Source organism: Homarus americanus, unplaced genomic scaffold, assembly GCF_018991925.1.
Source record: "Homarus americanus isolate GMGI-L3 unplaced genomic scaffold, GMGI_Hamer_2.0 scaffold27455, whole genome shotgun sequence".
NCBI classification, from domain to species: Eukaryota; Metazoa; Arthropoda; class Malacostraca; order Decapoda; family Nephropidae; genus Homarus; species Homarus americanus.
The window spans coordinates 1-22188 of NW_024737302.1; the positions used below are offsets into that span (position 1 = coordinate 1).

General features: G+C 46.7%; 1 protein-coding gene across 1 annotated transcript; it reads left to right on the forward strand.

Moving 5' to 3' along the window:
* The first annotated feature begins 4145 nt into the window (after nucleotides 1–4145).
* On the forward strand, nucleotides 4146–20976 carry LOC121873408 (extensin-like). Its single transcript, XM_042376946.1, has 4 exons — nucleotides 4146–4521; nucleotides 4932–5776; nucleotides 20088–20560; nucleotides 20922–20976. Exons 1-4 carry the CDS (start codon nucleotides 4146–4148, stop codon nucleotides 20974–20976), a joined length of 1749 nt encoding a protein of 582 aa, XP_042232880.1.
* Nucleotides 20977–22188: the final 1212 nt, after the last annotated feature.

Here is a 22188-nt window from a genome sequence, read left to right on the forward strand (position 1 = left end):
TTTTTTTTTTTTTTTTTCACGTATTGCTAGGATTGAGGTCCAGTCCACGAGCCCCGTCCCACAGGTCCCCAACCTGACCTAATCTCACTAAGCACCCACACCCACTTCTGGCTACATCTTCTGCCCTCAAATAAATTAACACAAGAAATAGGTTTTGTTAAGGGTGCAGAGGCCTGAAGAGGAGCACTGGCTTATCATGTTGTTGCAGAGCTGCTCTAAATCTCACCTTGGGGTTTGCTTAATCACCAGTGTCACATCCTTTTGTCTCCTGCACAACCAATAAAAAAATTGTAATAGATTATCTGAAAATATGCTATAGAGGGCGTATCACCAGGCCACTCTGAGGATCGTCTTCCTGAGTCTGTTATGAGTGTTGTGTTGCCCAGCAGCGATATGAGGCGTGGTGGTGACTGCTGAAAGTTTCTCCACACTGTACACTTCTTCAAGTTGTCACCTTTTGCCGTAAAGTTTTCTAAGAGGTATTTATTTATATGTTAAACGTTGGTGATAGTTTCACATGACTTCTAAATAACTACATATATATATTTCATATACCTCCTTCAGTCATCTTAAAACATGACAAGAAATATTCCAGAATGAATTTATCTAAATATCTTGGCCATTTGGAGGACCTCATCTGTCCACCAAAATCCTTGCCATGTAATACAGGGTAATGTTTATTCTATAATAACCTCAGGTGTGTCATGGTAGAATATTCTCTGACTGACATAACATTAAACAAGGTTATTAACGCCTGTTTAACACTGCAGAGAGTCAACCACACTAAAACGTAATTCGAAATTTTAAGAACCTCTGTTACCAGTAGGGCCCAATTGGGAAACATCCAGGACAACTGGCTCCTGTCTGCAGTCTTAAAAGTCATAAAAGCAAGAATGATATCTCTAATGTTATTATTAATTGTGATGAGTCATTGTGCACAGGAGAGAGGACAAACCCAAGTTGAGGTACAACGTTTCAATTGGAGCACAGTTGTTGAAGTAAGAGAGAACATACGACAGTAGTAGGGTCAGGTGCTATGGAGCTGACCACTGACAGCAGCAGGAGATGGCTCCTTGTTATCCAGCAAAATAGAGTACATTGACTCCTCGTTAAACACAGTCTGCCCTGACCATGAATCACACACTTTTATCCTGGAAAATTCCAACAAGTTTCTCCACGTAAATTGTTATGTGAATAAAAATAAAACAAAAACTCATTTAGTACATCCTCCTCTGTACACCCACACACCCTGTGTCCCCACACTCCACACACCCTGTGTCTTTACACCCACACACACTCTGTGTCCCCACCCACACACCCCAGTCCCCACACCCACACACCCCTGTGTCCCCACACCCACACCGTGTCCCCACACCCAGTCCCCACACCCCTGTGTCCCCACACCCACACCCCAGTCCCCACACCCTGTGTCCCCACACCCACACACCCCTGTGTCCCCACACCCACACACCCTGTGTCCCCACACACCCACACACCCTGTGTCCCACACCCATAAAACCCTGTGCCACAACCACACACCCTGTGTCCCCACACCCCTGTGTCCTACACCCCAAACCCCAATAACTTGTGTCCCTACACCTACACACTTGCAAGTCGCCATAACCACACACTGAAACCCACACCCACACCACCCCTGGGTGTGTCCCCACACCCTGCAAGTCCCTCACACCCACACACCCCAAACCCACACCCACACAACTGTGTCCCCACACCTGTGTGTCCCCACACCCACACAACCCTGTGTCCCCACACCCACACACCCTGTGTCCCTGTTCCCCAGGTCCCCACACCCTGTGTCCCCACACACCTGTGTCCCCACACCCACACACCCCTGTGTCCCTACACCCACACACCTGTGTCCCTCAAGCACCCCTGTGGGTCCCTACACCACACACCCTGTGTCCCACACCCTGTGTCCCTAAGATCCTGTGTCCACACACCCTCACACCTGTGTGTCCCCTCACCCACACACCTGTGTCCTTACACCCCTGTGTCTCCACACACCTGTGTCTACACACACACACCTGTGTCCCTACACCCCAGTAACCCTGTGTCGCCACACCCTGGTCTCACACCCCTGTGTCCCACCCTGTGTCCCCACACCCCTGTGTACCCAAGCCACACACCCCTGTGTGCCTACACCTGTGTCGCCCTCGTGCCTCTGTGTCCCTGCCCCTGTGTCCTCACCCACAAGTCCCTCTCCACGCCCCAGTCTCTGTGTCCCCACACCCTGTGTCCCCACGCCCTCACACCCTGTTTTCTACCCTCACACCCCTGTGTCCCACACCCTGTGTCCTACACCCTGTGTCTACACCCACACACCTGTGTCTTTTGTGTCTACACCCTGTCCCCACACCTGTGTCTCTACCCCACACACCCTGTGTCTTGTGTGTACACCCTGTGTCCCCACACCCTGTGTCCCACACCCACACGCCCTGTGTCCTGCACCCATAATGTGTCACCACACCCTGTGTCCCCACTCGTCTCGCCTGTGTCACACCCTGTGATCTCTGTGTCCCCACGCCCTGTGTCTGCGCCTTCCTGTGTCCTTGCGCCTCTGTGTCCTTGTACACTTGTGTCCCTCCACAATCTGTGTCTTTGCCCACACAATTTTGTGGTCCCCAACCCCTGTGTACCCACACACTGGGTGTCCATACCACCACCCTGTCCCTGCACCCTGTGTCTCACACCCACACACCCTGTGTCCCTACCCTGTGTCCCCCACCCACACGAACCCTGTGTCCCCACACCTGTGTCCCTACACCCCACCCTGTGTCCCCTACCCTGTGTCCCCACACACACACCTGTGTCCCCACACCCCTGTGTCCCACACCCTGTGTCCCCCACACACACCCTGTGTCCCTGTGTCCCTGTGTGCCTTACCACACGCATCCTGTGTCCCTCACCGCCTGCCCCACACCTGTGTCCTGCACCCACACACCCCTGTGTTCCTACGCCCTGTGTGCCCACACACACACTGTGTCCCTACCCTGTGTCCTACACCCACACACCCCCCCCACACCCTCAATGTCTCACCCCACCCTGTCCCACACCCTGGTCCCTACACCCACACACCCTGTGTCGTTACACCCTGTGTCCCCACACCTGTGTCCCACCCCACACACCCTGTGTCCCTGCACCTGTGTCCCTACATCCCTGTGTCTACCCGTGTCCCCCCTGTGTCCCTGTGTCCTGTGTCCACACACCCACTCACCCCAGTCACCCACCTGTGCCTGCCTGTGTCCTGCCCCACACACCTGTGTCCTTATATTGTTTCCCTCAGTCTGTGTCCACACGCCACACACCCTGTGTCCTTGCACCCTGTGTCCCACACCTGTGTCCCTCACCCACACACCCTGGGGTGTCCCCACACCCTAGGTCTCTGCACACCCTGTGTCCCCACACCTGTGTCCCTAACCTGTGTCCCACACACCCCTGTCTCACCCTGTGTCCCCACCCCTGTGTCCTACCCCAGGTCACACCCTGTCCCTGTGTCCCCACACCCTGTGTCCCTACACCCCAGGTCACACCCTGTGTCCCTTGTCCACTCCCTGTGTCCTACACCCACACACACCTGTGTCTCGCCTGTGTCCCCCTGTGTGCCCTGCCCACACGCCTGTGTCCCCACACCCTCACACCCTGTGTCCTACACCCACACCCCTAAGGTCTCTGCACCCACACACCTGTGTCACCCACCACACACCCCAGTCTACACACACACACCCCTGTGTCCCTATGCCCCACACACCCTGTGTCCTACCCCACACACCCTAAGTCCCACACCCCTGCACCCTGTTCCCTACACCCACACACCCTGTGTCCCAAGACCGCACCCTCGTGTCCCTACACCCACCACGCCGGTCTCAGACCACACACACGCCTGTGTCCCTACCCACGCCCCATGTTTCCCCACCCACCGCCTGTCCCTACACCCCAGTCACTGTGTCCATATTGTGTCACCCCACACACCCTGTGTCCTCAGTCCCCCACACACCCCAGTAATCTCTGTGTCCCCACACTACCCTTGTGTCACCACACGCCCACCATTGTGTCCCTGCGCCCCTTTGTCTCCTGTGTCCCCACACTGTGTGTGTCCCTCACACGCCTGTGTGTCTGCGCACTCCATGTCCTGCGCCCGCGCATATGTGTCCCCCGCGCCTCTGTGTCCTCACCTGCACACCTCTGTGTCCCCACGCCCACACGCCCTTGTGTCCCCCACCCACCGCCTTGTGTCGCCACACGCCACCGTGTGCCCACACGCAGCTGTGATCTGGTTAACCACACGCCGCAGGTCTCTGCCCCACACCCATATTGTCACCCCACGCACCTGTGTCTGCCCACACGCCTCTGTGTCCTACGCCTTGCATGTCCCTGCGCCCCTGTGTCCTCACACCCTGTGTCCCCGCACCTGCTGTCAAGTCTGTGTCCCTTGCCAGCCAGTGTCCCCACACGCGCACACCCCTGTGTCCCCGCGCCCCTGTGTCCCCGCCCGCAGTCTCTGTGTCCACACCCGCCACCTGTCCGCGCCCGCAGTCCTGGGGCCCTGATCCACCCACCTGTGTCCACACACCACACCCCTGTGTCTTCACACCACACTTATGTGTCCCCACACACCCTGTGTCCCTACCCCACACGCCTGTGTCCTCACACCCACACACTGTGTCCTACACCCCACACCCTGTGCCTTACACCCCACACACCTGGTGTCCCTACACCTGTTTGTGTCTACCCACACCTGTGTCATCACACCCCACACACCTGTGTCTACACCCCACACCCCTGTGTGTCACCCCACACGCCCTGTGTCTCACCCCACACACCCTGTACCCCACACCCACACACACTGTGTCCCCACGCCACACTGTGTCCCCACACCCTCACACCCCTGTGTCCCTGCACCACGTCCCCAGATCCATTTAACCCCTGTGTCCCCACGCCCACACGCCTGTTTTTCTGCACCCACACGCCTGTGTCCCCACCCACACGCCCTGTGTCTGCGCCCACGCCCCTGTGTCTACGCCCACACCCTGTGCCTCACACCCCACAACCCCTGTGTCACCACCCATCGCCCCTGTGTTCCTGCACCCCACCGCAGTCACCACACACGCCCTGTGTCCCCACGCCCACACCCTGTTTATCTGCGCCCCTGTGTCGCCACACCCACGCACCCCTGTGTCTGCACCCCGCCGCCTGTGTCACACCCCACGCCCCAGTCCCTGCGCCCGCGCCCCCTGTGTCCCCGCACGCCCTGGGTGTTCCTGCGCCCGCACCCTGTGTCCCCACACCCTCGCCTGTGTCCCACGTCCGCACACCCCTGTGTCCATACCCACACGCCCTGTGTCCCTGCACCCACCACCCCATCATTGCTGCCCACACGATCTTGTGTCCTACACCCCACACCCCTGTGTACCCCACGCCCTTGTGTCCCCCACACCACACACCTCTGGTGTTCCCACTCGCCTGCAGTCCCTCACGCCCCACACCCTGTTTCGCTATGACCACACACCCCTGTGTCCCTACGCCCCACCCTGTGTCCCTACACCACACACCCTGTCCCCACGCCACGCGCCTGAGTCCCACGCCCGACCTCAGTCCCTTGGACTTTTGCCTGTGTCCCACGCCCACACACGCCCCGCACGCCCGCAGTCACTGTGCTCCACTTCCTCACCCTCTGTGTCTCTACACCCCACGCCCTCAGTCCCTACACGCACTCATCCCTGGTGTCCCTGCATATGGGTGTCCTCCACACACCCCTGTGTCCCACACCCACACACCCCTGTGTCCCTCACACCCACACACCCTGTGTCCCCACATCCCACACCCCTGTGTCCCACACCCACACAACCCCTGTGTCCCCACGTCCACACACCCCTGTGTCCCACACCCACACAATCCCCTGTCTCACACCCACACACCCTGTGTCCCTACACCCACACACCCCTGTGTCCCTCACACTCCACACCCTGTGTCCCCACACCCACACACCCTGTGTCGCCACAGCCACACACCCTGTGTCCCTACACCCAAGTCCCTACACCCTGTGTCCCTACACCTACACACACTGTGTCCCACCCACACCCAAGTCCCACACCCACAACCTGTGTCACGTCCACAACGCATGTGTCCCATCACCACACCTGTGTCCCCACACCCACACACCCCAGTCCCCACACCCACACACCCATGTGTCCACACCACAACCCATGTGCCCACACCCACACACTGTGTCCCACACACACTGTGTGCCCACACCCACGCACACCCCTGTGTCCCTACACCCAACCCAAGCCCACACCACACCCAACCCACGTCCCACAACCTGTGTCCCTTTACACCCACACACCCCTGTGTCCTCACACTTACAGTCCCGAACACACACCCTGTGTCCCACACCACACACGTGTCCCCACACCCATGTGTCCCCACACACCCACGCACACCCAGGTCCCCACACCCACACACCCATGTGTCCCACACCCACGTCCAGCCCACACCCACTGTGTCCCACAGCCCACACACGCCCAACCCACACCCCAACCCACGCCCACACTCTGTGTCTACCACGCCCACACACTGTGCTCCACCCACACTGTGTCCCACACCCAAACCCTGTGCCCACACCTACACCCTGTGTCCACAACCACACACCCCTGTGTCCCTACACCCACGCACCTGTGTCCCTACACTTGTGTCCTTACACCCACACCCAAGTCCTTGCAACCGTCAATCTGTGTCCCACACCCAACCCACTGTGTCCCACACCCACACACACCCATGTGTCCACACCCACACACCCCAAACCCACACCCACACACCCCAGCCCACACCCACAACCCTGTGTCCCACACACACAACCCCTGTGCCTACACCACACATCCCTTTGTCCCCACACCTACACAACCACAGTCCCCACGCCCACACAACCCTGTGTCCCACACCCACACACCCCAAACCCCACACCCACACACCCTGTGTCCCCACACCCACAGAATCTGTGTCCCACACCCATGTGTGTCCCCATAATCACAACCTGGTGTCCCACACCCACACCCAAGTCCTACACCCACACACACTGTGCCTCACACCCACAATCTAGTGTCCCCACACCCATGTGTCCCACACCCACACACCCCTGTGTCTCTACACCCACGCACACCTGTGCCAACCCACGCACCCATGTGTGTCCCTGGCTACTTATAACCTCTGTGTCCCACACCCACACCCACTGGTCCCCACTCCCACACACACCCATGTGTCCCACACCCCACTGTGTCCCCACACCCACAACCACTGTGCTCCACACCCACGCACCCATGTGTCCCACACCAACACACCCCTGTGTCCCCAACCCACACCCACGTCCCACACCCACACAATCTATGTGTCCCTGGGCACCCAACCCAAGTCCCTGACACCCACAACCCAGGTCTGCATCCATGCCAACCCCTGTGTCCCACACCCACACACCCCAAACCCCACACCCACACACCCTTAGTCCCCACACCCACACACACTGTCCCACACTCCACACCCATTGTCCTACACCCACACAACCCACGCCCACACCCACAACCACGTCCCACACCCATGTGTCCCCACAACCCACGCACACCCATGTCCCACACCCACACCCACTGTGTCCCACACCCACACACCCATGTGCCTGCACATCCACAACCCCTGTGTCCCACACCCACAATCCACTGTGTCCCACACCAAAAAATGTGCTCCACATCCATGTGTCCCACCCACACCCTGTGTCCACACCCACACACACCCCAGTCCCACACCCACACCCACGCCCACAATCTGGTGTCCCCACACCCACACACCCCAGTCCTCACACCCACACACGTCCTGGTGTCCCCACGTCCCACACCCATGCAGTCCCACACCCACACACCCCTGGGTGTCCCCACACCCACACACCCTGTGTCCCACACCCAGACCCTGTGTCCCACACCCACGCACACTGTGTCCCCACACCCACACCCACTGTGTCCACACCCACACACCCAAGTCCCACACCCACAACCCATGTGTCCCAACACCCACACCCCTGTGTCCCTACACCCAACCCTGTGTCCCACACCACACACCTGTGTCCCACACCTAACCCATGTGTCCCTACACCCTGTGTGTGTGTGTTGTGTGTTGTGGTGTTGTGTTGTTGGGGTTGTTGTGTGTTGTGTGTGTTGTGTGTTGTTTGTTGTGTGTGTTGTTGTGTGTTGTTGTGTGTTTGGTTGTTGTGTGTGTGTGTGTGTCACACACCCTGTGTCCTCACACCCCACACACCCCAGGTCCTCACACCCACATTGCACCCTTCTGTCCACACACCACACAGCACCCCCTCACTCAGTCTCCTCACACACAGACAGACCACCGTGAGACACCCTAAGATAAGAAGAGTAAAAGTAATCATCTTGAGCCACCTGAATCAGCCTGTAATTTGATGTATTTTAGGGAATTAGTAGAGGAGAGGCAGGTAATGTGATTAGCTGAGGGTCCTACACTGAGTCCCGGGCTGTTGACTTAACGTGTTCAGCTGAGATGTTGTTATAATCATGTGTCTGTGTTCATGGTCTAAATGTGTGACACTACACTGACACGTAATATAATATTAGTGTTTCAGACAAAATTCTCGAAAATCTTTACTAACATCTGCATCAAATTTGTGGTCTATATAGTTCTAAATATTTCTGGAGAACAGTTCAGTGAATATAACGTTAATCCTCCTCTCACTTACTCGACCCAGTTAAATGTCAGTAGTGTCAAGTGTCGAGAATTTGTCATGAGGTAAGATGTTATTTTTATATAATTATGTTTATATCATTGTCCTCCCTCGTATTAACTTTCTTTATCTTATCAAACTGAATAATTAACGTTGCATTAAATTGTCTGTTATGAAGATTTGCCTCTATCCTCATTCTAAGTTCAGTTCCGAGGCTATGTTTTGCCTATCGAAGACTTTACTGTCCATTGTGCTGTGTCTATTTGTTCTTTACGGCCGGAGAGTCATGCCTAGGACCCAGTTCTCCACGAGGATAAATAACTCTCCCAAGCGTTCCTGCCATGATGTTGTAATTTTTGTCATTTTTTCCATGGATGTTCAAGATATTCCACAGAGTATGGGGATGCTGTTTAACACTCTTACTGAACCTCTTAGTTATTTTCTTATTACTGTTAACTCAGTAAGCTGCACACAAAGAGAGAGAGAGAGAGAGAGAGGGGGGAGAGAGAGAGAGAGAGAGAGAGAGATCTCATTCTCGTCTCATCTCGCTTGTAAAGATCTTAAATTTTTTTTCCTTTCTACATGAGAAAATGCACAAGTTCACTGTCTCAACTCCTCATGGTTCTTCCTCCTGTATGCGTTTGATGATACTGATTCTTTTCCTCTGACTGACTGCTGCTTCCTCCTGTCTCTGTGCTTGTGTGAATATTGTATGTCCTGACGCTTCACTCTTGAAATTATTAATTTTCTCGGGAAATGATGCTTTGTATACAAATTCTGGAATTTGTGTGTGTGTATTTATGTTATGTTGGTAGATGTATACATGTGTGTGTGTGTGTGTGTTACCAGTACAGACAGCAGCTGTCAGTACCCACTAAAACACTTCAAATTAATATGTTTGGTCTGAAGAAGAAGTGACATAAGGGAGGACGATTTTCTTACTAAAATCAAATAAAGGGAAGAATGATCCCTGGCAGGTGCAGGAAAATACCTCTCAAGACTCGAGAGTTTTGCGGGGGTCTCGTGAGGGCGTGTGCGGGCGTGGGAGCTCTGATCCTCTACTGTGACACCAGCAATGAATGTGTTTGACAGGGATAAACACGCGCACGTCCTGCTGACAAAAGATCCTGGAGCTATCGCTTGTCATCTATTACGACGATAAAGAAGAATTTATATTTCATTATGCTTGATTTATAATGACGTCAGTATAAATTACCATAAGAGAAAAAATGGTAGAAAATAGAAAGAGGATTTTGTTTAGAAATCTCGTTTTTTCTTAGATTTTTCGAGCATAAGCTTTGACCTTGACTGATGGGCGAAGAGCCGTGCAGCAAGTGGTCGGAAAATAACTCACGGGAGCGATTATCAGAGTTTCCTCCTGCCACAACACACACACACACACACACACACACACACACAGCTGTATTCCTGAATCATAAAATCACAAATCGCGTTCACTAAAATCGTGTTTTAATGGTTCTGGTCAGCGGCAAGAGAACTCGCGCGAGCCAATCTGTCCTCCTTTGTGGGCTCCGGAGTCACGCCACCAGGAAGGCGACACAGTGACGTCCAGATCTTCCCCACCCTCTCCTCCGTTGGTAATGAATGTAAACAAACTAAGCGCATTAGACAGGGATAATCATTGATATTATCGACCGTAGAAAATAAACAAACTAACGGCTGCCTCTCTATCAGTAATAAATCCTTCAAATAAACAAAGAATCTATTGATAAAAAATATATATTGGTGGGTTGTTTTGATGACTGAGTGAGGAAATATTGTTGGTGTTAGTAATGTTATGAGTCAACTGAAGAGGAGAAGTGTGTTAGATCGGTAGTGGATGTGGGTTGGTTGTGGGCATGGGTTGGGATGTTGGTGTGGGCATTTGCTGGCATGAGTTAAGTTATTTGTGGGCATGAGTTAAGGTTGTTGGTGTGGGTGTGTTAAGTTGTTGGTGTGGGCATGGGTTAAGATGTTGGTGTGTGGGCTAGGGGTAACAATATAATAGATGAGACAAAGAAGAGGCAGACAGACCGACAGAGAGACAGACAGACAGACAAACAGACAGACAGACAGACAGAGGTGGGAAGGGTGTTGGTGAATATACCAGCATTAACAAGGTCAATAGTGTGTGTTGGAGACTGCGGTGCGGTTGAGCTGTTTTTCTTGCAAAATAACACACTGAATACAGGTTTAAAGCGACTGCATGCATACACTCCCACATGACGCTCCTGTGTGTGTGTGTTCCTTCGTATTTTCGTGTGCATGGGTGTATGTGTGTGTGCATGCATATATGTGTGTGTGTGCATGTATGTTTGCATGGTATGTATGTTTAGTTAATTAGTTATTCAACATAGGGAAGTGGCACATTCGGGTGATATTAGAGTATATTGGTCATGAAGAATTATGACCCATATCTACTGTGGATGTTAGGATGTTTTAATTGGATTGAACAAGTTCACTGATGTTACGGGTTAAAGCCGAGTAAATGTTCAAAGAGACTAATTAGTTGAAAAGTGATGGTGTTTGTTCATCACTACATAAGGCTTAAAAAGTATATAATTAATGCCTGAATCTGTATTTAAATCAGTGAATAAAGTTTCCAGATATCACATTTTGTTGTGTTGACAAACTCGCAGTTTGTAACCAGAATTAACTGTGTGGAAGAGGTAAGCTTGGTGCTGTGTTCTCTGCCTCAACCCAGACAGAGGAATGTTGCTCAGTGCACAATGCTCTTCATTCTGAATATATATTTGTTAGTTAACTTGAGACACTGTCACCGCCGCCTCCACTCAGCGATATATATCACATATAACACGACGCGTTTCTACATTATATAATTATCTAATGTTTCATACTTTGACATACTAATATTTGCTTATACTGATTACTTTGAATTAAATCCTTCAGCATATATATATATAGATCATATATGGTATAGGATTAATTTATAAGACATAGCTGCTGCTTACCTCTATTTAAAGATATATTCTGAGATAGTGTGTTGGCATCGCATGTTTTCTCCTCTAACTTGAGAAATGAAAACAAGCGACATGCAAATTACACGTTATAATGGACGAATGACTGGATATTATCAAGGTCACTGGCTGTTGACCTTGAAATAAAGGGTAGATTATCGTCTAAGGGTTAAACCATCATTGTTAAGGGGTTAAACCATCATTATTCAAGAGTTAAACCGCCGTTTTAAAGGGTTAAACCATCGTCCTTAAAGTTTAAGTTTATATTTAAATAACAAAATACAAATACGTAATCTATTCTCCAACTTTGTTATGTTTGGCTTTCTTAACTGTGTGTAGACTCAATTATGCCTCCCCAGGCGTGTATGTGCGTGCGCGTGTGTGTGTGTGTGTGTGTGTGGGGGACACAGCCTGGTCTCACACATCACCTGGGTGGGGTGACACAGCCCAGGTCTCCCATCACCTGGGGGGGGGGACATAGCCAGGTCTCCACACATCACCTGGGTGGGTGGGGGGGCACAGTAGAGTATATTACGTGATAATAGTCAAGTGATTCGTATTATTAAGAATCGTTATAAGTTTTCATGTTATAACAAGTTCAATTATATATAACACATGAGATTGAATAAATTACGAAACTTTAGATCCAAGATATAAAGTTTAGTAGAGTAAAAATTGCGTATGAAAAGTACTTTCAACTTAGGCATATTTTATTTTTTTTAAGGTGAATTGCCGTTTATCCTCTCAAAGTTCCAGGAAATTATGTTGAAATCTTTTATCACTAAGGGAAAAGTAATAGTTAGAAAGTATTCATAGACTTTCAAAGGATATTAGCAAACATTTATACTGTTGAGTCAGATGGTTTCTAAAACAATACTCACCGAAAAAGTGATTTGATATGTTTTGACTATTGAAAAATGATTATTTTTTCTCACGGTATAAGATTTTTTTTTTGTCTTCATAACATGTTATTGTATAAAGTGTTTGTTTGGTTCTCATATATAGAAAAGTTTGTATGCTCTCTCTTTCATATCTGTCCACCTTCTTCTCTGTCTATCTTTTTTCTCTTCCTATCTCCCTGTCTATCTACCTACCGCACCAGTCTGTCTTTTAATTCTCTTCCTCACATATCCCTTTTTCATCTCTTTCTGTCTTTTTAAATAAAACTCAGTATTTCTCTCACTCACAGTTTCCCCAGTTTTTTTCTCCTATTCTTTCTCTTTCTCCTGAAATTCTGCTATATCTGGTTCTCATATTTCACCTGGGTATCTCTCTCTATGGCGTGTAATCAAGAAATATTTACACCCACCTCCTCTTATTCAACACTATATTTGATGGTGGTCTGCCAGATATTAAATTTAAATTTCTCGACCCACAAAGAATTCTCTCTGGCGCGATGAAACCTTGGTTGTAACACACACACACACACACACACACACACACACACACACACACACACGTACGTATTATGAAAGAAACTGTAAAACCTCTAAATGAGAGAACGAGAGAGCGACTCGGTAATTATTGTGCACGACATGATATCAAGAATTTTACTGTGCTTACCTTGTTAACTGACCACGGGCACCCTGCAGTCTACTGAGTATCATTATTGACCACAAGTATTCTTGATGCTCTCCTTTGCTCGATAACGTGTGTGTGTGTGTGTGTGTGTGTGTGTGTGTGTGTGTGTGTGTTGATTACCACCTTCCTGGGGTGATACGGACTAGCCATTGCACATTCTCGCCCCTAAACTGGTTGATAATGACACCGGCAGCAGCTTCCATAAAAGGACGGCAATTGTCATCGATTATCGCTATTTATAGATGACGGCTTTACCAAGGTGTTGTAAGATGATCTTTTACGAGGAAGAGCGAAGCAGGTGGGCGTTGAACTCTACTTGTTTCATTGTTACACAGTTTAATTGTTATTAATTTAATAACTATTGAACCGTCGGGCTTTTTATTTGCCGTTGAAATATATTAAAGGAAATTTTTTATCTCCATCAGGGATACGATGAAGGATCAGGATAAATATTCTCTACGATCCTTGAACACCGTAGACCCTGACGATAGCTTTCGTTGGTCCAGCGTTGTAAACAATAGACTAAAGAGCGTTTGTCAACCGTAAGAGCAGAGGATAAAGTTGATTTTGAACACACCGATGACAATATTTAACGATACTTATTCAACCTTTTGGGTCTTTGGTTATAATGACGCCTGACCCATAGTCGTCAGTTCAGTAGGAAGTAATATTGAAGTACATGAAGAAACTAAAATTCAATAAACTGTTGAAGATTATAAAGAAAATTCGTTGCTTCCATAACAGAGAACAGTAGAGCTGAGTGCAGTACGATAACCAAAATATTAACGCTGCCTTCCTGCCAGAAGTGAGTAACAGCAGCTGGAGCGATGTAGACCAAGTGTCTGGAACATCGACATTTTTGCCCTGGAAGAAAGAGTTTGGGTCATTCATTATCTCAGAGTGAAAGACTTCAAGTCCTTCAAAGTCAGTACCAACAGACAAAAGGTTTTTATGGGTCTCATCAACACATCTCGAGGGTCTTCCTTCACCAGTTAAAATCACTTCCTTCATAATGACTCCAAGCAGGAAAATACGTGTGTGTGTGTGTGTGTCTGTCTGTCTGTCTGTCTGTCTGTCTGTCTGTCTGTCTGTCTGTCTGTCTGTCTGTCTGTCTGTCTGTGTGTGTGTGTGTGTTCTCACAATAAGACTTATCATGTATCTTAACAACAATTAGTTACCGTTAAGACAATAAATAATCAAGGTTGTAATTATTATTCAATTAATGTCGTGTAATGACAAGAATCACGTCACACTAATGTCTCTTCGTCCTGCCATGCACGTCATCGCCCCACACACACATCACCACCCCACCACACAAATAAGAACCTAAGAATGGAGGAAACTGGGCAGTCCTGTTACACCCAACCCCTATCGCTCATATATCCATCAACCTATGTTTAGCTATCCTGCGTATTAGAGTTAATGATAATGTTTGGTAACTTGTTCAATTCTTCCACTACTCTATTTTCAAACCAATGTTTACCTATTTGCGCCTAAATCTAAATTTGTCTAATTTAAAACCATTGTTACGAGTTCGCCTGGTTGGATAGTTTGAGTACCTTTGTAATGTCCCTTTGTTCAGACCTTAATTCCATTTATACACCTCTATCATATCGCCCTCACTCTACGTCCCTACCAATATCACCCACCACACAGTCATCACCCCCACACATCACCCCACACACGCACCACACGTCATCACCCCCACACACGTCATCACCCCCACACACGTCATCACCCCCACGTCATCACCCCACACACGTCATCACCCCCACACGTCATCACCCCCACACACGTCATCACCCCCAACGTCATCACCCCACACACGTCAACACCCCCACACACATCACCCCACACACACGTCATCACCCCCACACGTCATCACCCCCACACACACGTCATCACCCCCCACACACGTCATCACCCCCACACGTCATCACCCCCCACACCGTCATCACCCCACCTACACCTATACACAGAGTCTAGGTATAATTATAGTAACGTCGATTTTTATGTTATATGTATTTCCACTCACAAACATCTACTTATTGTTCATGTCCGGTTTTACAACGAGTGTTTTAATTATATATCACATTAAATTAATATTCAAAGCTGTGTTATGAATAGCGTAGTTGCTGACCCAGGAATGAAATGTGTAATGCCTCTCCTGGAACGGGGGTAACTAATATATTAATTCTATTTATCCTGGGAGAGACATATTGTGTAATGTTATGGTTAATGGAGGAATATAATGGTCTTAACTCACGTGTTAGGAGGTCGACCATGACTAATTATGTTAAGGGCCTTATGTGTTTTATTTAGGTTGTTTAGGATAGAGACTTATGTTTAACCTCCTGTGACTGTGTTTGTACGTGTATGTGTTTTTCATGCTGGTTATGTCACCGAACTATCAGATATTGTTGGTTTTAATTTATTTATGCACACACAAGGCTGTATATTTTGTCAGGGTTAAAAGTTTTACAGTGATATTGACGTTCATGGTAATATATGGCATACTGTTATACACACAAACACACACACACACACACACACACACACCATTATCTAACATATTTAATTTTTATCCTACCAGCATTATTACACATAGAGTCAAGTTCCCATTATATGCACTACTACAACATCTCTGACTTGTGTGTGTGTGTGTGTGTGTGTGTGTGTGTGTGTGTGTGTGTGTGTGTGTGTTTGACATGGATATTAAGTCAATAAATCAATAACACACTTCACGTCACAGTTTATTTTTACCAGTCTCAATTTTTCATCTTTTTTTCCAACATAAAAATAAATAATTTCAAAACAATATACAAAATGTGATCCACGGAGCCTGGTCTTAGAGATGACCACCAACCCTTTTATAAACTTGAATTGCAGCAGAAAAATACATATTTTAGTTCCGAGCAGAATGAGAGCGACCCTGTATAGTCGATGCCTGACACCGCCGCCAGTAGTAGAGGCAACACTGTACCGTCTGATGACTCAACCTGTAAGGACGGAGGTACTAGTTACCCCTACAGCTGCCAACATGTACCTGAATATACATACAAGTGCATACAAATTATACTCGTGTCACTATACAAGTTATGGAGTTTATAGTTCTGTATGTTGACCACCACTGTACCGGGACGACCATCCACTGTACCGACAACTCGGTGTCCTGTAATATCCGTCCGAGCAAAATTTTACATCCTGGGATTAACTTGGATGTCGCCAGTATTACAGAACCTAAATAACAGCAAAATCCTCTTTCGTCTGTACTAACATTTTTCTGGTCTCAGTTTTGTTGAGAATAAAAGGCGTGGCAGAGTATAAATCACACTTCTACTGTAGTCGTGTTCAGTCCAGAATTTGAACAACATTAACCCTCTGAGACTTGACCTCCCTCTGGTGTTATTTAATCTAACAGACCAAAAGTTGGGTAAAGGGAATACCCATTGTGAATTGGCCAATTTTGAACGTGAGGCGAAAGTAACTCTATTACGTCAAAGGGGCTTATAACCTCCCGAGGAAAACATAATTTGTTTTAAATAGAGGAAGATGAAACTGATACGAGATAGACATGAAAATAATAATGAAATAAAAACACAGAATAAATATTAAAAAGTGATAAAATATATATCAGAAATAACTCATCTTTTGTCATTTTCAAGTGTAATAATGTGTCACCAGACTGCAGCTCAACATGACCGCTGGTGTTCGTTTGACAACTATTTTAGGATTACCGACTTATGACACGAGAGAGAAACATGATACAATGTAGGCCGTCTAATCCCTCCAAGTCTATAAAGGATAAATCAACACAGGAAGAAAACTTTAGACACAAAAACGAGAAGGTTGACAAGAGCTTCACCACAAGGACAGGAGTCACTGCTTCACATAACGTTATTAAACTGTTAGACCTGCAGCCTCTGTGACTCCCAAGACATCACCTCTGCCCGGCTAATAATTAGTACCACAGTATATACCTTGTGGAGATAATATTTTCTGGCAGGACAATTTATATATACAAATGGTGTATTGATGTTTATATTAGATTTATGGCTGTGTTTAAGAGTGAACAAAAAAACAGTTGGGTTTATTTGAAGGTACATGTCTCTCTCTCCAGCCTATAATCATTTATCCACTCTTTTATATCCCCAAACACACACACACACACACACACACACACACACACACACACACACACACACCAGTTTTATCCCCCCTTCACACACTCTTCCACACCGGGATATTTTAGACCAATATCCTTTTATTTCGTCTCTTTCTTCTAGTTATCGTCCCTGCCTCACACCCGACCAATCAGGTGGAGACGATGGAACCCACCTTCTCTGTACAAATGGACGAGGAACTGGAACATTTGTCGGGAGTTTTTTCTCTCTGATATCTTCCTCTCCTCTCTCCTACCCCCCTTTTCATTCTCCTCTTCTCCTCCTTCCTCCCCCTCTTCTTCATCCTCACTCCCTCTCCACCTTACCTTATTCTCCCTCCTCCCCACTTCCCTCTCCCTCCTCCCCACTTTCTTCCCCTCTCAACAACAACAATGATGATGGCGATTAATAATAATAATAATAATAATAATAACGATAACAATTGACGACGATGACGATAATGACAATGACGATGACGATAATGACAATGACGATGATAACGATGAAATAGATAAACTGAGCGATGCTTTGAAAGATATATATATCATTTCAGATAGACTTCAGGAATATAGATATTGTTATAGACAGACAGACACACACACATAAAAGCTTCAGGTATTAAAAAAATATCTTGACCAACACTGTAGTCAGAGCTGCAGAAATAATCCCAACTCAGACGTGGGAGTTTTCAGTGGCTTTGTTCATCTGTGTTTAGAAAGAACTTGATGTTATTTTTATATCACACGAGATCTGTTTCCTTGTGTGTTTGTTTGTCGTAACTTAAAAAAAAAAAACATTTCCTTTTAGTGTTTGGTGAGTTTTTTTTTTATGTGTTTTGATAAAGATGTGATAAATGGAAATAGATATATGTGAACGAGAAACAGAGAGGAGGGATAGAGAGAGAAATGAAAAATGAGAAAGAGGGAGAGAGACAAAATGAAGAAAGAATAGAGAGATAAATACAATTCAGAGAGAAAGATGAACAGAGAAAGAATAGAAGAAAAGAATGTGAGAATTGAGAGAAAGAGAGAGAGATAGAGAGAGTGGGAGAAGGGGGCGAGGAAGAAGGATACAAACTAAAAGAAATTGTGAGTGAGCAAACAGTAGTGAGCAGCTCAGAAGAAACGAACTAACGAAAGATAGAGAGAGGGTGGTGGTTGTTCACTCCCTCTTGTTCATCTCTCTCTCTCTTCTTCTCGTTTACCTTCTTCTCTTCTCTCTCCTCCTCACAGTCCTCTCCCTTCTCTCTTCCTCACTTCTCCTCAACCCCTCCCCCTCACTCCTCTCCTGTCTTTCTCTCCTCTCTCTTCCTCTCCACTCTCCTCCTCTCCTCTCATTAGTGATCAAAAACCTAACCTAACCTAACCTCTCAATGATGACTACGAGACTAGCATCATTGAGTATTATATTGGCAAGATTTAATTCCTTTTTTAATCTACAGTGACTACGAAAATTCATCTACAAACACTTGGATATATTTTTTATTGACTCATCCTTCACTTGACCCAAAAAAATAATTGAGGATGAATCTATATTAATTGTGTAGCCTCAAAGCTCTCCCAGGCGTGAAGACCTACTGTAGGGAGGAAGGCGAGGCGAGGGTCTCTAGTGTAAACATCGTCTCGTCATTCTGTAACTTGTAAAAAAAAAAAATGAAAATATTTCCTCGTACTTTCATTCGGTTTTATATTTTAAGAAAGAAATTTAATTAATTTTTTGATGTAAGTGAACTGTCAAACTCGAGAGAGAGAATACCACTAGCTGCTCATTATTGGTGGAGCTTCAGTTCATCAAAACACTGACTTTCCATTGAATATAAGCCTTTAGTTCCAGGGTCCAGAAGGTCGACATTCCCCGCCAGTTTGTAAAGCGTTAAACAAAAACACAGATGAAAACATTCGCTCAGATTTTTTTAGATTCAATTTCGACTTTGTTAGGGACCCAAATCAACAAACTCGAGTATTTGTAGAGAGAGAAATGGCAAAAAAAAATCCGCTTTTCAACATGGAAATAAACGGGAAATATTACGGCCTGATAGATTGTTGTGAAAAAAAAATGAAAGAATGATTTATTTGGAAAGTTGTGAGTTGGAAGAATTTACACCTTTGTTGTTGACTGTTGCTTTTTTCTTTTGTTATTTTCTCTATATATTTATGTCTCTTATTACTTTGTTGTATAAATTATTTTCACAGATTAGCATTTATGAAAAACATTATTTATTTACTTTTTTGTGATTTTGCGATAAAACTTTCTATATCTAGTTACTTTTTTCATTCTGTTAACATATTATTATTAATATTGTTGTTTGTTATTGTTGTTATTGTTATTACTGCTATTGTTATTATTATTGTTATGGTTATTATCATTGTTATTATTATGATATTCCTGTAAATAGAAAGCGACATAGAAGATTAGGAGGACATAGACGTATTTACTAGAGATAAAGAGATGCATTGAAAGGTGATAGAAAGGTAGGTCGACAGGTAGACAGGTAGATATATATAGAGGCGAACACAGTGAGAGAGGAGAATAGATCAGATGACGACAACAAACACATTCACCGTAAATTAAATATTTTCTCAGTGTAAAAAATGTGATCATAAACTCAAACAGAAACTTAACCAGCGAATGATTTGCCCACCAGCAGGTTTCAGGGCGGTCCACCAGCAGGTTTCAGGGCGGTCCACCAGCAGGTTTCAGGGCGGCCCACCAGCAGGTCTCAGGGCGACCAACCAGCAGGTCTCAGGGCGACCCACCAGCGAGTTTCAGGGCGGCCCACCAGCAGGCCTCAGGAAGGCCCACCATGCAAGTTTCAGGGCGGCCCACCAGCAAGTTTCAGGGCGGCCCACCAGCAAGTTTCAGGGCGGCCCACCAGCAGGTCTCAGGAAGGCCCACCATGCAAGTTTCAGGGCGGCTCATCAGCGAGTTTCATGGCGGCCCACCAGCGAGTTTCAGAGCGGCCCACCAGCAGGTCTCAGGGCGACCCACCAGCGAGTTTCAGGGCGGCCCACCAGCAGGTCTCAGGGCGGACCACCAGTGAATTTCAGGGCGACCCACCAGCAAGTTTCAGAGCGGGCCACCAGCAGGTTTGGAGGCGGTGTACTTGTTGATCAAAGTTACTCTGAGGTTCTGGGCCAAAATATATTCTCTCCAAACTCATCGCCGACCACACTCCTTTGGTTTGGTTAGGTTAGGTTGGGTTAGGTTGGGTTAGGTTGGGTTAGGTTAGGTTAGGTTAGGTTGGGTTAGGTTAGGTTGGGTTAGGATGGGTTCTGGGTACAAAGCCCGGATTCATGAACAACATTAAGCACTCGTGAAGCAATATTTTTAACCAATGACATTACAGTAATTCAATTATCCTAATGACCAATAAGATCACAGGAGCATTTAACGTGACTATTGTCGTCCATATTACCTTATTAAACTCTTATAATTAAATTCACTTAGTGTCAAATTTAACTCATTCAAGACTTATATCCCTGTTGCTCTCAAGATCACATGACCAATGAGAGAGTTATACATTATTTTGTCCAATAATCCAGATCAGGGAACAATATGGTCACCAGATAGGTTTAACACACACACACACACATACACACACACACACAGACACACACACACACATACACACACACACACACACACACACACACACACACACACACACACACACACACACACACACCACCAGTTTGTGCAGGTTTAGACAAAAATAAAACTGAAAACATTCGGTTATATTTTTTTCAGATTCAATTTCGACTTAGTCAGGGATTCAACTCAACGAAACTCGAATATTTATAGAGATATGAAAAAAATGAATCCAGTCTTCAACACGGAAATAAAGGAGAAGTTTATTGGTGTTATAGAGTGTTGTGTACAAGTCAATGGTTGATTTATTTACAGAGTTATGATTTTATTTTGTAACTTCTGTTATTTTTGTTAACTTTATTTTGTAACTTCTGTTGTTTTTGTTGATTTCTTTATGACAAAAACCATCAATTAATATTCTCGTTTATTATACAATCATCAAGGTTAAAACAAAGAGCCGTATATTTTGTTTCTTTCATATAGTGTAAATTAACCTTAGATAAATTAATGTAAGTTATGTATTTTATGTTTACTGCTTAGATTATTATTATTATTATTATTATTATTATTATTATTATTATTATTATTGTTGTTGTTATAAGGAATGAAGTCGTGTCCATTAGATAGACACACACATTATATATATACGGACAAGTTATCCCTTCATCTTAACATTCTCCGAACTGTTGTAGACCAAAGGCGAACATTCCCCCAGAAACAGAATTCCTGATATAACATTATTAATAAACTAAGTAACATGGCGAGGGAGAGATACTTGTTGGTGTGACTTACCTGCAAGTAACTATCCGTAGCACGTCCACCCCCCTCTCCCTCCTCCTCACTGTTCCTTTACTGCCCTGGAAGGTATGTGAGAGATTACCCTTCGCTTAGTGCCCTTCGTTTAGTGCCCTTCGCTTAGTGCCCTTCGCTTAGTTCCCTCTCGTTAGTGCCCTTCGCTTAGTGCCCTTCGTTTAGTGCCCTTCGTTTAGTGCCCTTCGCTTAGTGCCCTTCGTTTAGTGCCCTTCGTTTAGTGCCCTTCGCTTAGTGCCCTTCGTTTAGTTCCCTCTCGTTAGTGCCCTTCGCTTAGTGCCCTTCGTTTAGTGCCCTTCGCTTAGTGCCCTTCGTT

Excerpts from the sequence above, each read along its gene's own strand:
- LOC121873408 (XM_042376946.1), top strand. The coding sequence starts at position 4,146 with ATGTCCTGCGCCCGCGCATATGTGTCCCCCGCGCCTCTGTGTCCTCAC. Across the intron at positions 4,522-4,931 it reads TGTCCCCGCCCGCAGTCTCT|ATCCATTTAACCCCTGTGTC; the intron begins GTGTCCACACCC and ends CCACGTCCCCAG. Across the intron at positions 5,777-20,087 it reads GGTGTCCTCCACACACCCCT|AAACTTAACCAGCGAATGAT; the intron begins GTGTCCCACACC and ends AAACTCAAACAG.